The sequence below is a fragment of the Megalobrama amblycephala genome, linkage group LG22, assembly GCF_018812025.1.
Source record: "Megalobrama amblycephala isolate DHTTF-2021 linkage group LG22, ASM1881202v1, whole genome shotgun sequence".
NCBI classification, from domain to species: domain Eukaryota; kingdom Metazoa; phylum Chordata; class Actinopteri; order Cypriniformes; family Xenocyprididae; genus Megalobrama; species Megalobrama amblycephala.
The window spans coordinates 17,133,419-17,147,952 of NC_063065.1; the positions used below are offsets into that span (position 1 = coordinate 17,133,419).

A 14,534-nucleotide genomic window follows, 5' to 3' on the forward strand; every position below is an offset into this window, starting at 1 on the left:
CAAGTGCTTCCGCTTTCTGTATTCTTCAAAAAACTTATGCTTTATATCCTATGCCTTCCCTATTCTACTTATGGAAAAAATGGAACTGGCGCTGCGTTCGTTCCGTAAGTAGAATAGGGAAGGCGTAGGACATAAAGCATAAGCTTTTTGAAGAATACGGAAAGCGGAAGCACTTACAAGGCGATCATTTGTTTATATAAAGCATATACAGTTGTATTTTTTTAGAAATCGTTTATTTTTTGACCAATCGTTTCGCTTGATAAGTCCCTTATTCCTCGTCTGGTATCGTTTAAAGCCCTTTGAAGCTGCACTGAAACTGTAATTTTGACCTTTAACCGTTTGAAGTCCACTATAAGGAGAATAATCCTGGAATGTTTTCATCAAAAACCTTAATTTCTTTTCGACTGAAGAAAGATCTTGGATGATATGGGGGTGAGTGAATTATCAGGAAAATTTTATTTGAAAGTGGACTAATCCTTTAATACGTTTTAAAATGTATTCATAATTTCAATATTCAAAATGTTTCTTAATTTCTTTGTATGACAGCATGGCCAAAAATATGTGCACAGAATTTGGCATGTTTCATTACATTATCACAAATAAAACAATTGACTCCAAGCACATTTACACACTATAATTCCGAAATCAAATTTTAATAATATTTGAATAAAGGGTGAAGATGTCAAGGGATGTCAGGCCGTACATCCCTTTTGGCCTCTACTGTACATGAATAGTAATATAAAACTACAAAATGTTTGACGTCATAACCCTAAGACGGACCCAGGTTTCATTCCTATCAATCCAACGCGTGTTCAAGTTTGTACCGTTTGTACATGTAAATTACAAATTAGATAAATTATGTTGTTGGATATATTGGTATTTTAGGTTTGTTTGCGTTAATTATAATCTAGGATGCCATTTCCGGTCTGTTTTCTCCTTCTTGGGATTTACTGGCCATTTCTAGAAACTGATTGCATCATCCCATGCCTACAGGACGCCGTCAGATAAAGGCGTTTATAATTATTTACCTCATTGTTTGGTGTTCTGCCGTGTGATAAGGAAAGCAGAACATTATCTATATGTATACATCTAACACTACAACATAATTAAACGAGTTATGATTTAATGGCACACATGTATTTCTAAAAACGGTCAGGCGTTTGCTTGGTCATACTCTCATTCCTTTTCTTTCAAGATGGCGGGCGACGAGTCTGGTACAACGTTGGGTCAGCCTCATCTTTCTAAACAAGACCTCAGTACATTAGTAAGTATACATATTTTGTTCGTTTATGTAATATAAAATATTCTTTGTGTACTGGCTTCATCGCTAGTTCGAGTTAAGTGCGTTTGTCTTATCTGATTAAGGCAGGCGTGCTTGTTAGCTGTGCCGGTGAAAACTCACCACATGATTCATTCTGGGATGGAGAAGGACCCCGTGTCGAAATTATATTAAAATGTCGTGAAACCACAGCCGTTTGTCGTTACCAAATGTCATTCTGTTTAATATAGTTCCAGTCATATTAAACTTTGGTCATGTGCTAATTTTATACACTTCTTCTAAGCAAATTATTCACCTCTGATATCTGATGTAATGTACTCGACTGTAGATCTTTCCTTATGGCAAGCTTTATTAACATGTATTCCTTGAAATTAACCTTGTGGTTATTTCTGATACTGTGACTTATTTATTAATTACTTTCAAATAATACAATAAAGCTCTAAAATAATTATTGCAAGCTACACTCTGAATCAGAAAGCTAGCAATAGCAATTATTTGATTCAATTTCAGCTTGCAACAGCAAATTGCAGCTTCACTTTTTATGGGTGAAAACTATTTTTTTTCTCTCTAAGAGAGGCTGTTACAAGTTTTGCAGGAAAGTATTTACTTCTGGTGGTTGTCACCTGTGAACAGATTGATTTGAATGTGTTGATGCACTTGTCACTACTGATATTTTTGATGTTGTTTTTTTGTACAAGGTTACACCTAAAACAGCTTGCCATACTATCTTTAATTAATGATTAGCATTAACGGATCCATTTTGCTTTATAGGATGTGAGCAAACTGACTCCTCTGTCCCAAGAGATCATCAGCAGACAAGCCACAATAAACATAGGTGAGATTTCTTTGAACTGTTTTCTGCATGATGCTGTTTTGCATACAATGTCACAAATGCAGTATTTATTATAAATGATTTATCCATGCACATCGTTATTTATTTAAATTCACGTGCTCTCATATTATTTAATCAAAATAACTTCCCCTCCCTCTTGCATCGACATGTATATGATGACACTTTTACTGGCATGAGGGCGGGACGACCTGTTACTCGTGTGACATCACAGCAATGGCAAACCACAACAATCCAATGATCCAATGGACAAATAAAGTCCTGAGGGCTGTTTCATAAAACAAGATTAGAAAACAAGCCAGGCTTATTTTAGTTAGTCAGACTTGTTGTCAGAAAATTCTGTTTCATAAAACAAACTTAAATTAGTTCAAACTCAGTTACTCTGGCAACTTATGCTGGGAAACTAGCCTGGTCTGGGACAGGCTAACTGTCAGGCTAAGCTGAGCTCCTCTAACACTGACCAATAGGAACGCAATGATATTACAGCTGACTCTCTCACATACAATTATTTGACTTTATTAACATTTTAACATTAAGCATTTTTTTTATTAAAAGTTAAGTATGATGAACCAAAACATTTAAAGAGAAGTAATTTCTTGACAATTAAAAGTGTTATATAGCTCACTGAATCAGACTTAATACTGACAACAATGGAAGCATTGGAGAGAACTGTCAGGAGACTTATTTCTTAGCACAAAAGAGGACCGTGGTACAAGAGGATTACCAAATCATTGTTTTGAAGTGTGAAAATATAGCAAAAGTAACACAAAAACAATGGACTTGTGACAAGGCCCCTGGAATAATCAGGCCTTCATTTTAAGCTTTCATTTAGTGATGAGGGATTTTTTTTTGCTAGACAAAGAGCAGGAGAAATACCAAGCAAGTGTTTCAGCCAGCAAAAGCTATGAAAAGAGTGACATGTATGGTTGTTGTTCTCACTGGAACTACCCACTGTAGTCAAAGCACAATAAAGTCAGCTAGCCTTTTCCAAGGCCCATATTTAATCTATACTCTGGTCTATATATATATATATATATATATATATATATATATATATATAACCTACGGGTTTTCTTTTCTTACTGGCTAAATGTTTTGTGCCCAATATTTAATTAGATTGTTTTAAAATATGTTTGGCAGCTGTAGCACCTTTATGGTTATTACAAGAGCAGAAATTAAATTAAAAAAAAAAATTAAAATAAATATGCACAGACTAAATTTTAATTGGTAAGATGAATCTAAACTCAGTAAATGGCCTACAGTATATTGATTTACCCCATTACAATAGTATTTACTATCATAAAAATACTCTTACTTGTAGGTTTAAAATTGTACATAAGGAACATTTAATGTCCAAAAGCTAATATTTTAGCGAAATGTATATTTTAGAATTATTGCGCTTCTGTCACGTTCAGTTTAGCGCACAGCAGCGCTCGTTCACTGTGAAGTTTAGCAGCAAAATGGAAATATTTGCATGACTTTCTAACATTTACAGATGGAGAATAAACTTGTGAAAAGTACATTATGCGCTGAGGAAAACACCATGTCTCAAACGCATAAAATAGCACAAAATGTATGCTGTTTCCTATGGTGGATCGATTTGATGCATGATCGACCTCTAGGGCTGCTTAAGAAAAGCGTGCACGCGAAATTATCTTGTCTAGGTAAACCTGGATCGAATTAGTGGGACTGTGTGAACTTCATTTATGCTTTATGAAACCGTTTTAGCCCCAACTCATTTGTTAGGTTAATTCAAGTCAGGTTTTGGAGTTTAATCCTCGCTTTTCTTAGCATCTTTTATGAAACAGCCCTCTGCTCTACTTAGTTTTTGTTGTTGTTTTTGCCGTTTTCACTCGGATATATGTCACAATAGGGAAGAAAAGTCAATTGCAACTTTCGTTTCATGCTGACTTTATACCTTTTTGCCTGTCTTTAGGAACTATTGGTCATGTAGCCCATGGAAAATCAACAGTGGTGAAAGCGATCTCTGGAGTTCACACTGTCAGATTCAAAAATGAGCTGGAGAGAAACATTACAATCAAGTTGGGTTATGCTAATGCAAAGGTAACAATGTTGTTTGATAAATCTCTAATTATTGCAAGCTACACTCTGAGTCAGAAGCTAGAAATAGCAATTATTTGATTCAATTTAAGCTTGCAACAACAAATTACAGCTTCCCTTTTTTCTAGGGAATTTTTTTCCCTCTAAGAGAGGCTGTTACAAGTCATTTCTTGAAGAAAAGTATTTATTTCTGAGGGTTTGATATTTTTTGTCATGTTTGTTCACTTATATCTTTTGCATTGAATCCCTTATCTAGGTGTATAAATTGAATGATCCAAGTTGTCCACGGCCAGAGTGTTACAGGTCATGTGGCAGCAGCACACCTGATGAGTTCCCCACAGACATTCCTGGCACCAAAGGCAACTTCAAATTAGTTCGGTATGTTGTCAAATTAGGGCTATTTAAAATATTTACGATATTCGATATATAGCTCTATGTTTGCATTTGCTTTTAAATAATAATAATAATTAAAAAAAAACATGATTTTCTTTACCCCCATTAATGATCAATTAGCGTTGCACACATGTAGGTCATAGATGGGTGCATAGAAAAAAGACTAGTGTAGTCAAAATACGAAAAAAACAAGGAAAATCCCGCACACTATCGACTTGCAAAACCGTAAAAAGTTCTTTATTAGGAACGTTTCGATCATATGATCTTCATCAGGCATCTTTGCCCCCATTAAAAAACAATTTAGATAGAACAGTTATTGTTACAAAGTAAATACAAAATGTTTAGTGCAAATTTAAGCAGTTAAAAGCTCCTTCGCAAGCCTGAATTCTCACACTGTTCTCTGGACCTGAGGGTTTCATGCACCCACATCCTCTTCTTCCTTGCTTCTCTCTTTCTTCTTACTAGCAGGGCTAGTGCTATCGCTCACTTCTTAGCACAGGACATATACATATTTTGCTGCTGACCAAAAGGTGGTGGAACAACAATCAAGCAGTAAGGAAGAAGAGGCTGTGGGTGCATGAAACTCTCAGGAGCTCCGTTTCTATTGGCCACGCGGGTAATCGTCACAGAGCTATTTTGAACTTTGACCACGGCGTGCGCGCAAGCTGCACTCCGCTGCCTGTGCGCTTTGGTCAACGCAGCAACAGTCAACACGCGGTGCAAGCCATTGAAATAAATGGGTTTCATAGTGCAGCGTTTTGTGAGTCCTGTGTGAAAGGGCCTTAATGGGACGTAATATTGGACGTTTGACTCGTGTCTGTGTGACCGCTGATGATGACGTAGTATGCAAACACAAGGTCTCAAGATAGCTTAAAATGCATATTTTTGTGCATTTGTATTTATACTAATTGTGTATAGACTGTTTTTCATAACAAATACCAATGGACTTTTTACCATGGAAGTGATAGTGAGGTGCCATGCATGATTGTGCCTGTAGAAATCATGATCTACAAATGTATGATCATGACCAGTGGTTAATTTTAATAGGTTTAGAGTTCTATCTCAGTCAGTCAGAATATTTACATTTTAACCAAAAAAAAATTAGGTTGAACAATTTTTACAGATTTTAATGTTTTTAATGAAAATAAATTTACATCTGCATCCCAGCTCAAGCTACTTCTACTGTCAACTCAAGCTATTGTAAAATGTGCATTTCCAAAAGGCAAAACATGTCAAATTGTTCTGTATATTATATCTTCACCATCTGTTTTAATTGTTTGGTTAGTTTTTTCAGTCTAATCAATGTGTTTGATTTGAATTCAGTCTTTATATTCAGTTTATATAATTATTTTTTTCTTTTTAGACATGTCTCATTTGTGGATTGCCCGGGTCACGACATCTTGATGGCCACCATGTTAAACGGTGCCGCCGTAATGGATGCTGCGCTACTCCTAATCGGTGAGTATTAACCTAGTGCAACCTGTAGCGTTTTTTGTCTTCCAAGTTATGACCACAACCTTTATCGTGTTGTATGAGTGGCTAAAGACCTTGTTTACTCTTTCAGCTGGCAATGAATCATGCCCTCAGCCACAGACGTCAGAGCATTTGGCAGCCATTGAGATCATGAAGCTCAAGCACATACTGATTCTGCAAAATAAAATCGACTTGGTGAAAGAGAGTCAGGCCAAAGAGCAGTATGAACAGATCCTGGCTTTTGTGCAGGGTAAGAGTTTTGGCTTAATGCTCTTCTGACATGTCATAATTTGCTGGTAGCCAAACAGGAAACCATGAAAGTATCATTGCAGTTTTGAAACTTAGAGAGGTTTAAAACTGAAGAAGTGATTGTACATGTACTCTACCATTGAAAAGTTTGGGGTCGGCAAGATTTTAAAATGTTTTTTAATGAGGTCTCTGATGCTCAATTAGACTGTTTTAATTTGATCTCAAATACAGTAAAACAGTAATATTGTAAAATGTTATTACAATTTTAAGTAGGGATGCAACAACTATTCGATAAAATCAATAATAATCGATAATGAAAATCATCGACATTATCGATTAGTTGGCTCCGCCCACTGTTCACGGAAGACTTCTGCCAGTTGCGTCAAATTACAGCACTGAATAACGCATTTCTATGGACCAAAATGCATCTAAAAATAGTGGAGGGAACAGAGTGAGCTGCTGCAGGAAAGGTATGAGATCAAAGCTGATCAAAACATGAGAATTAGCTCATAATGCATTAGCGTAATGGCTTGCCCTGTCAGGCGCTTTGACAAATGCATGTGCGTCCTCAGCGCAAAACGTTCATTCTGCGGCTATATTCTTATCTGTAAATGTTACAAATTCACGGAGGCATTTACATTTTGCGTAAAGGCTCGTCCTGACAGTCTGCGTTAAACTTTACTGAATGAGCGCCGGCGCGCACACCTGCGTCAAACAGACGGAACGCGGCAGAGAGGGAGACGATTAATATTCAGCGCAAAAATACTCATTTTGCAATACCATTTTTAGTTTCAAACAAGATTTTGATAGATTCCTAAAATATTTGTTCTCCCTTTATGTTAGGTAGTGTAATAAATGACTGTATGTTTTCATAGCATTCAGCTGGCACATTAGTTTGAAGTACATTGGGCAGGATGGCAGGATGTGCAATAGTGCGCATATATATATATATATATATATATATATATATATATATATATATATATATATATATATATATATATATATATATATATATATATATATATATATTTTTATATATATATATAAAAAATATTTTTATTTTTTATCTTCCTGACCCCAACTTTTGAAAGGTAGTGTATGTAGACTTCTATAAACAGAACACTGTCTAGTAATGATTATTTTTCAGATATAACTAAGAAAACAGAGTAGTAATATAGTTCTATCTTGTTTACTTGATTTTAATTCTAAATATATTTTCAAAGATTTGATGCCTCAAATCTGACAAAAGCAGTGATTACTTTTTCCCAAGGTTGAAACTGGAAAGGCATAGTTCATCCATGATTTACTCACCCTCATATTGTTTGAAACATGTATGACCTTATTTTGTCTGTGGAACAGAAGTTTATAAAAACATCTTTTAGGGCTATCAATAGATTAAAATGTTTAATAAATTAATCACACACCTATCTTGATATTAAGCATACACCATTTATCTTGTCATCATTTGCTTTATCCAGCAAACTAAACCATCAGATTGAAGGGTGATTCTTACAAAACTGTATTTTCTCAGTTTTTTTTTTTTTTTCCCCAATGTAAATTTGGTGTCTTTCCCAAAAAAGGACACTTGGAGACTCCAAAAGGACATCAAATAACTAAATTATATAAGGAGTCCATATAAAGACACTTATGCACACCAAAGCACCCATGAATTTATAGTGAATAGTATGTGCAACAGCAAAGAGCTTGTTTACATATGACAAGTCAAGTTGTGATACCGAACAGGACCACATGGAGATGCCCAAAAACTAAACTAAATCTCCTTGACATGACTGCATATGCCTACTACAGTATATGGATCCACACAGCAACATATACATAACAAATTCAAACATTATCCTGAATGTGTGTGGAAACAACACGAATGTACTGAAATGTCTGCATAAATACAATGTGCGATCAGTGCACCTACACGGTTTGTTTGTGCATCAATATAACGGACACACGTGTTTACTGTACGACTCCTGTACATCACCGCAATCATCTTTACCTTGATTGCAATCCTCAGCCATCAAAACTTTACTAGTGAGAAGCGGCTTTGCTTTATCCAGCCGAGAAATGTAGTTTGTGTATCATCTGGCTTACAGTGATGGGATGATTTGATGTTCAGTCCGTATTTCTCAAACAGCTTGATGCATGAGGGCTCTCACTCTCCAGAAACAATGACAGAATATGACATTAAATTATTTCAACGTGTTAAGGATTTTGAATTAATCTCATGCATTAACGTTGACAGCCCTATTTTTTTTTATGTTTTTAAATTTCAGTTATTTTTTTCCCCCTCCCATATAATGAAAGTGATTAGGTATTGAGTCTGTCAGGTTCCAAAAAATGCACCAAAACACACTTCAAACTCTTTCAAAATTATGGCATAAGTTGAGTAGATGATGAAAGAATGCTAATATTGGGTGAACAATCTATTTAACATGGACCTTTTCTATTTAACTCTATATTCATAGTTTGTGTCCTCTAAATGCCCTGGATGAATTGTACAGACTGATAGGTAAACTGTGGCTTTATAATAGGGTGGTTTTACTTTCGTTCATTTATTTTCCTACAGGAACAGTAGCAGAGGGAGCTCCAATCATCCCAATCTCAGCCCAGCTCAAGTACAACATTGAGGTTGTCTGCGAGTACATTGTAAATAAGATCCCTGTGCCTGTCCGTGACTTCACCTCTGAGCCTCGCCTTATTGGTAAGAGACCAATTTGAATGATACTAAAGAGGACTCCTTGTGCTCAGTTTCAAAGTTTAGATGAGTGATTGTGTTTTTCCCACAGTAATCAGATCATTTGATGTCAATAAGCCTGGCTGTGAAGTAGATGATCTGAAAGGTGGTGTAGCTGGAGGAAGTATCCTCAAAGGAGTCCTGAAGGTAATTTTTGACCTGTTTGATCCAATTTAAATAAAGCTATTTTTCCCCAATACACAATGCCTGAAGCCAGGGTCCCCGCTGGGCCTTGAAGTCTTAAATTCAGTTTTATCAAATTTTAGGCCATAAAAAGTCTTTAACACCTTAAATGGTGCAAGTCTTAAAATTTGGGGATGTAAAAACAAATCATGTGATTGATTATTACATTTTAGAAGAATGTGATTTAATTAAATGTGAGCGCTGCACGTTTTAAAGTAAAGACACAATGCTGTTCTGTCTTCATTTTCTTTTCATCTTATCTCCATATGATTCCCAATAGTCTAATAAAATGTTTATAAGCACAGTCAAAGTCCCTTTAAGACAAGTCATTTCACTCGGCGGCCATCTTTGAAACGCCTCTCGGGCATCCTGGGCATCATGCAATCTCTTTGAATGGGGAAACATAAAATTCTCCAAAACTGTTCGCCAACCTTACGATTAAATTTCATATTTGAAATCACCAATGAAATCTAACAACAACCGGCTCATAAATTTAGTTTCTAAACGCTCGAATCATGAAAAAAAAACTGTATTTTTCAGGCTGGATCAAGCTAATGCGCATGCGCAGACCTAAATGCGTCTGACTGTTTCTATAGAAACCGGTGATTCTTAACGGCCGCTGAAGTGACGCGATGCTTATTTAGAAGGCGGGATATATTCCGCCATATTGCGCGTTACACTTTCTCCCATTCAAAACAATACGAGTGACACGTCTTGTGTTATTCTATAGTCTTTGGCACAGTGCAGATTTGTATACAGGAGTTGCCAGGGTAACCGCTATATTTCTGCTGTTCCGTAAGTGCCACCTACTGTAGATAATGCATTTGCATTTCCATTCAGCCTGTCTTCTGTTTTTGTTCAGACCAGGTGCGAAAATGTACTCCATATACATGGTGTTATACAGCTGGTGGATTTACAAGAAGCTAATGTGCCTTCTAAAGATCTAAACTATTTTATATAGAGGGAGTGAGTTAATTATAAACTCAGCAAAAAAAGAAAAATACCTTCACTTTAAACTTTTTTTTCCAGCAAATTTCTTAACAGATGTAAATATTTGTTTGAACAAAAAAAAAAAGATTCAACAGCTGAGACACAAACTGAACAAATTTCACTGACATTTGATGGACAGAAATGGAATAATGCTTGCACTTGCAAGTTATCAACGTATATGTGTAATTTTGAATCCCTCAAAAATGGTATAAAAGTTGAAATGTGAGGTTTATATATATATATATATATATATATATATATATATATATATATATATATATATATATATATATATATATATATATATATATATATATATATATATATTTTTTTTTTATATTTATTTATATATATAAATCTTTTTGTTTTTGTCAACCTTATTTTAAATTGTAGAATTATTTAAAGTGCCCCTATTTTGCTTTTCCAAATATTAACTTTTATGCCATGTGTAATATAGCTATTTGTGAATATAAAAAGTCTGCATAGTTTTAAAAAGTGCAACAAATAGTTATTGTCTCCTAAAAGAAAGACTTTATTCTGAACTGCAGAAACGAGTCGTCAGCAATTCCAGTTTCACTTCCTAATTAGCATAATGCCAGCCTATGGCCTTCATTGTCTGCCCACAAACAATGTTTACTTTGACCCGCCCTCAAACACTGTAGTTGAAGCTGAGACTGGAAGAGTTTGGTTCATGTTGTTGACATGTCGTGAAGATGCTATTTTCTGCACTGCGAATCCGCTTTGCATGCACTTCAAAAGGATGAGGACTCGCACTGGAATTGGTATGGAAAAAACCTGACGCCATTGTTACTGTTCGTATCACTGTGTATCAAGTGCTGAGGAAGCCTTCGGAGCTGAAATTCAGATTTGGTAATAGTCCTTTGTTTCCGACACAAGCTATAAGCGATAGACCAATCACTACAGACTGGACCGACTGACCAATCAGAGCAGAGTAGGCTCGTGGGAAAGGAGGAATTTAGAGAGACTGAAACTTTGAACAAATTGTTTTCAGTCTCTTTGTGAAGTAAGGTGATGCGCAATGTATATTATGAGAAGATTTGTGTTTTTGATCTTGAATGCATGCAGATCTATTGTAGGATCTTGAATGCATGCAGATCTGTTATAAAACAAAATTAGGAACTTTTAAAATGGCATAATAGGAGCACTTTAAATCATTATACTGTTTAGTGTTACAATAGACATTGTCCTACCCTGTTATAAGGTAATCATTTTATTTGTGTATGTCTAAAAAAGCATTATATTTGATTTTTAAAAACCCTGCCGATACCCTGTGAAGCTCTTTCATTGTCTGCTTTACTGTTGCTATTCCTGTTCCTCTTTTCATGCTGTTCTCTTGTTTATTTTGGTTCAAGGTTGGACAGGAGATTGAGGTCAGACCAGGTATTGTTTCTAAGGACCATGAAGGGAAACTAATGTGCAAACCTATCTTCTCCAAAATTGTCTCACTGTTTGCCGAACACAATGATCTCCAGTATGCTGCTCCTGGTGGCCTTATTGGTATGCAGACTTCAACATTACTGAATAATGTAATGTTTGTTAAATGTTTGTTTCTTTTGTAGAACTAAAGTGCATGATTTAATATTTGCTATGCACATTCTTCTCTGTTGCAGGTGTTGGCACCAAGATCGACCCTACACTGTGCAGAGCAGATCGTATGGTGGGCCAGGTCCTCGGTGCTGTGGGGGCTCTTCCTGAGATCTTCACAGAGCTTGAGATCTCCTACTTCCTTTTAAGAAGGCTGCTTGGTGTGCGCACTGAGGGTGACAAGAAAGCAGCCAAGGTAAAGCGTTTGTAGTAAAAATGAGCAAAACTAAATATTGTTCCACAAGGTCCTAGATTTTGAATAACACAAAATATATGTATGTGTTTTAAAGCACCAAGGCTGCTTTTTTTATTAAACATACAGTAACATATGAACAATATTTTACTCTACAATTATAAAACAATGTTGTCAAATATTATTAAAATTAAAGTCTATACTATGTCACATTGTTTTAGTCACTCGGTATGTATTTTTAATGTTAAAATGGTTAAACATTTATTAATGTAATTATGAGAGTCTGCCCTGAAACTCCTCTGATTGGCTGTGATATCTGATTGATTTTGTCACATCTGGTGTGGACAAATTGCTTGTTGCTGGAATCGTATCAATAGCCGCGTTTCCACTGCCGGGCCAAAGGCGGGCGTGCTAGTGCGTGCCAGGGTTGGTCGCGTTTCCACTGTCACTTCCGGGGCTTGATCGTGCCTCTTTGGTGCTTCCTCGGTGCCAAAGGCACAGGGTTTTTCTGCCCGCTGAAAACCTTGGTCCAAAGCGGGCCAGCTGGGGCTTGAGGCGCGGTCGATGTGAAAGGCGGAGCTAATCGTAGTCAGGTGATGGTCTACACGCTGAAATGGGTTGGGTTGTGTGACGTTTGATCAAGGGAGGTGTGTTTAAGGGCGGTTTTTAGATCAGCGCTGCGGAGCTAGCGGACCGACAGTGGAAACGCAACTTGATTTTGGCCTCGGTGCCTAAGGTCTGTGGCCATAGGCCCAGCCCGGCACGCTGTTAGCCCTGGCTCGCACTGGCCCGACAGTGGAAAAGCAGGCTATTGAGTCTGGTTAGGGACACAGCTATACTTTTTTTTTTTTTTTTTTTTTTTTTTTTTTCAGGATTTTTTGATGAATAGAAAGTCATCTTTGCTGAATAAAAGTATTAAATTCTTTAAATGGTTATTCACCCAAAAAGGAAAAAAAATGTCATTATTTACTCACTCTAATGTCGTTCCAAACCTGACTTTAGTTTATCTTCAAAACACAAATGAAGATATTTTAATGAAATCTCATGCTTTCTGCCCCTCCATTGACAGCTACACAACTACCACTTTGTTGCTTCAATGGTATGTATATATATATATATATATATATATATATATATATATATATATATATATATATATATATATATATATATATATATATATATATATATATATATACTTAATTTATTTTTTATAAACATTGTGATTTTATTGTACCCTTGTCCTTTTTTGAATCCTATTACAGTTTTCGATTTTTCTTGTCGTTTTGGCTTACAGGTTCAGAAGCTGTCGAAGAATGAGGTGCTGATGGTAAACATCGGCTCGCTGTCGACAGGAGGCCGTGTTAGTGCGGTGAAAGCTGATTTGGCCAAGATTGTGCTCACTAACCCTGTGTGCACAGAGGTGGGGGAGAAGATCGCCTTGAGTCGCAGAGTGGAGAAACATTGGCGGTGAGCAAAATTTAATTCAAGACCTGTTGTTTTGTGGAATAATGTGCATCAATGAATCGTGAACAATGAGACCAGGAACTTGTTTTGAAGTAAACAAGTAGGGTCAATTTCATGTTGACTCTGACTTCCGAAGACTTTGTAGTTTATATGTTTTCCACATTTCATTAATGCAGTTATTGACAATCAGTTGATCTCTTTCTCTTACCTGTAGTTTGATCGGATGGGGGCAGATCAGGAGAGGGGTAACCATCACACCCACAGTCGACGACGATTGAGGAGTGACCCTATTCTTTCAATGGCTCGCACTGTCTCTCTGCCGGACATAATTATTAAACCATTTTCACACTCTTGTGCAAAGGTCAGCGCAAAGTGAAGGGAAAGGCTCTTTTTGAGTGGAACGCACTGGCCCTGTATTTTAAAATGTTCACCATCCTCTGTGGAAGGATTGGTGTCATTTATATGAGAATTGCAATGAAAACATTATTCCTTGGCTTGACAAAGAAATTGTCAGCATCTTTCAGTGATGACAAATAAAGACCTTTTGGATCAAACCATTTGTGTGCTCTTTTTTTTTTTTCGGAAATTGTGCTTCATTTCATCCACAACAAGGCTTTCTTATTTAAACCTCATTCTCAAGAACAATATTCAAAGCTTCATAGAAAACATAATTTAAACATTGTGGTAAACATGCACCAAACATCTTTTAGTGTGTTATTAATATTGATGGTGTGCAGTGATGTGATGTGTTGGTTTTCACGGTCTAATTTAAATATCCTGAACAAATATTGCTGTATATTAAAAGCATTATTAAGGTGATCTAGAAGCATGTGGTAAGGTTTTTGAGTCTTTTGAATGAGCAACAGTTTGGCAGCATTAAATATAATGACTTCAGTGCTGGTGTTAAGAAAAAATTAGACTGATCTGATTATCTTTATCCAGCCACATTTAACTAAATCTAATGAGTATTTTTAAAATAAATGTTCGAGGTATTCAATTAGTAATACGATTTTATTTAAGTATTTGAATGAATATTTTGTCA

General features: G+C 36.1%; 1 protein-coding gene across 1 annotated transcript; it reads left to right on the forward strand.

Annotated features, from left to right (window-relative positions):
* Window positions 1-1,195: 1,195 nt before the first annotated feature.
* Window positions 1,196-14,046, forward strand: eif2s3 (eukaryotic translation initiation factor 2, subunit 3 gamma). Its single transcript, XM_048175441.1, has 12 exons — window positions 1,196-1,264; window positions 2,051-2,114; window positions 4,066-4,193; window positions 4,447-4,568; window positions 5,947-6,041; window positions 6,148-6,306; window positions 8,887-9,021; window positions 9,107-9,201; window positions 11,601-11,745; window positions 11,859-12,028; window positions 13,323-13,495; window positions 13,707-14,046. Exons 1-12 carry the CDS (start codon window positions 1,196-1,198, stop codon window positions 13,768-13,770), a joined length of 1,419 nt encoding a protein of 472 aa, XP_048031398.1. The 3' UTR covers window positions 13,771-14,046.
* The last annotated feature ends 488 nt before the right edge of the window (window positions 14,047-14,534 follow it).

What these genes read in the sequence shown, in the direction of transcription:
- eif2s3 (XM_048175441.1), top strand. Translation starts at nt 1,196, where the DNA reads ATGGCGGGCGACGAGTCTGGTACAACGTTGGGTCAGCCTCATCTTTCT. An exon ending in TGCTGCGCTACTCCTAATCG is followed by an intron (nt 6,042 to 6,147) that starts GTGAGTATTAAC and finishes TTACTCTTTCAG; the next exon opens with CTGGCAATGAATCATGCCCT. An exon ending in GATCCTGGCTTTTGTGCAGG is followed by an intron (nt 6,307 to 8,886) that starts GTAAGAGTTTTG and finishes ATTTTCCTACAG; the next exon opens with GAACAGTAGCAGAGGGAGCT.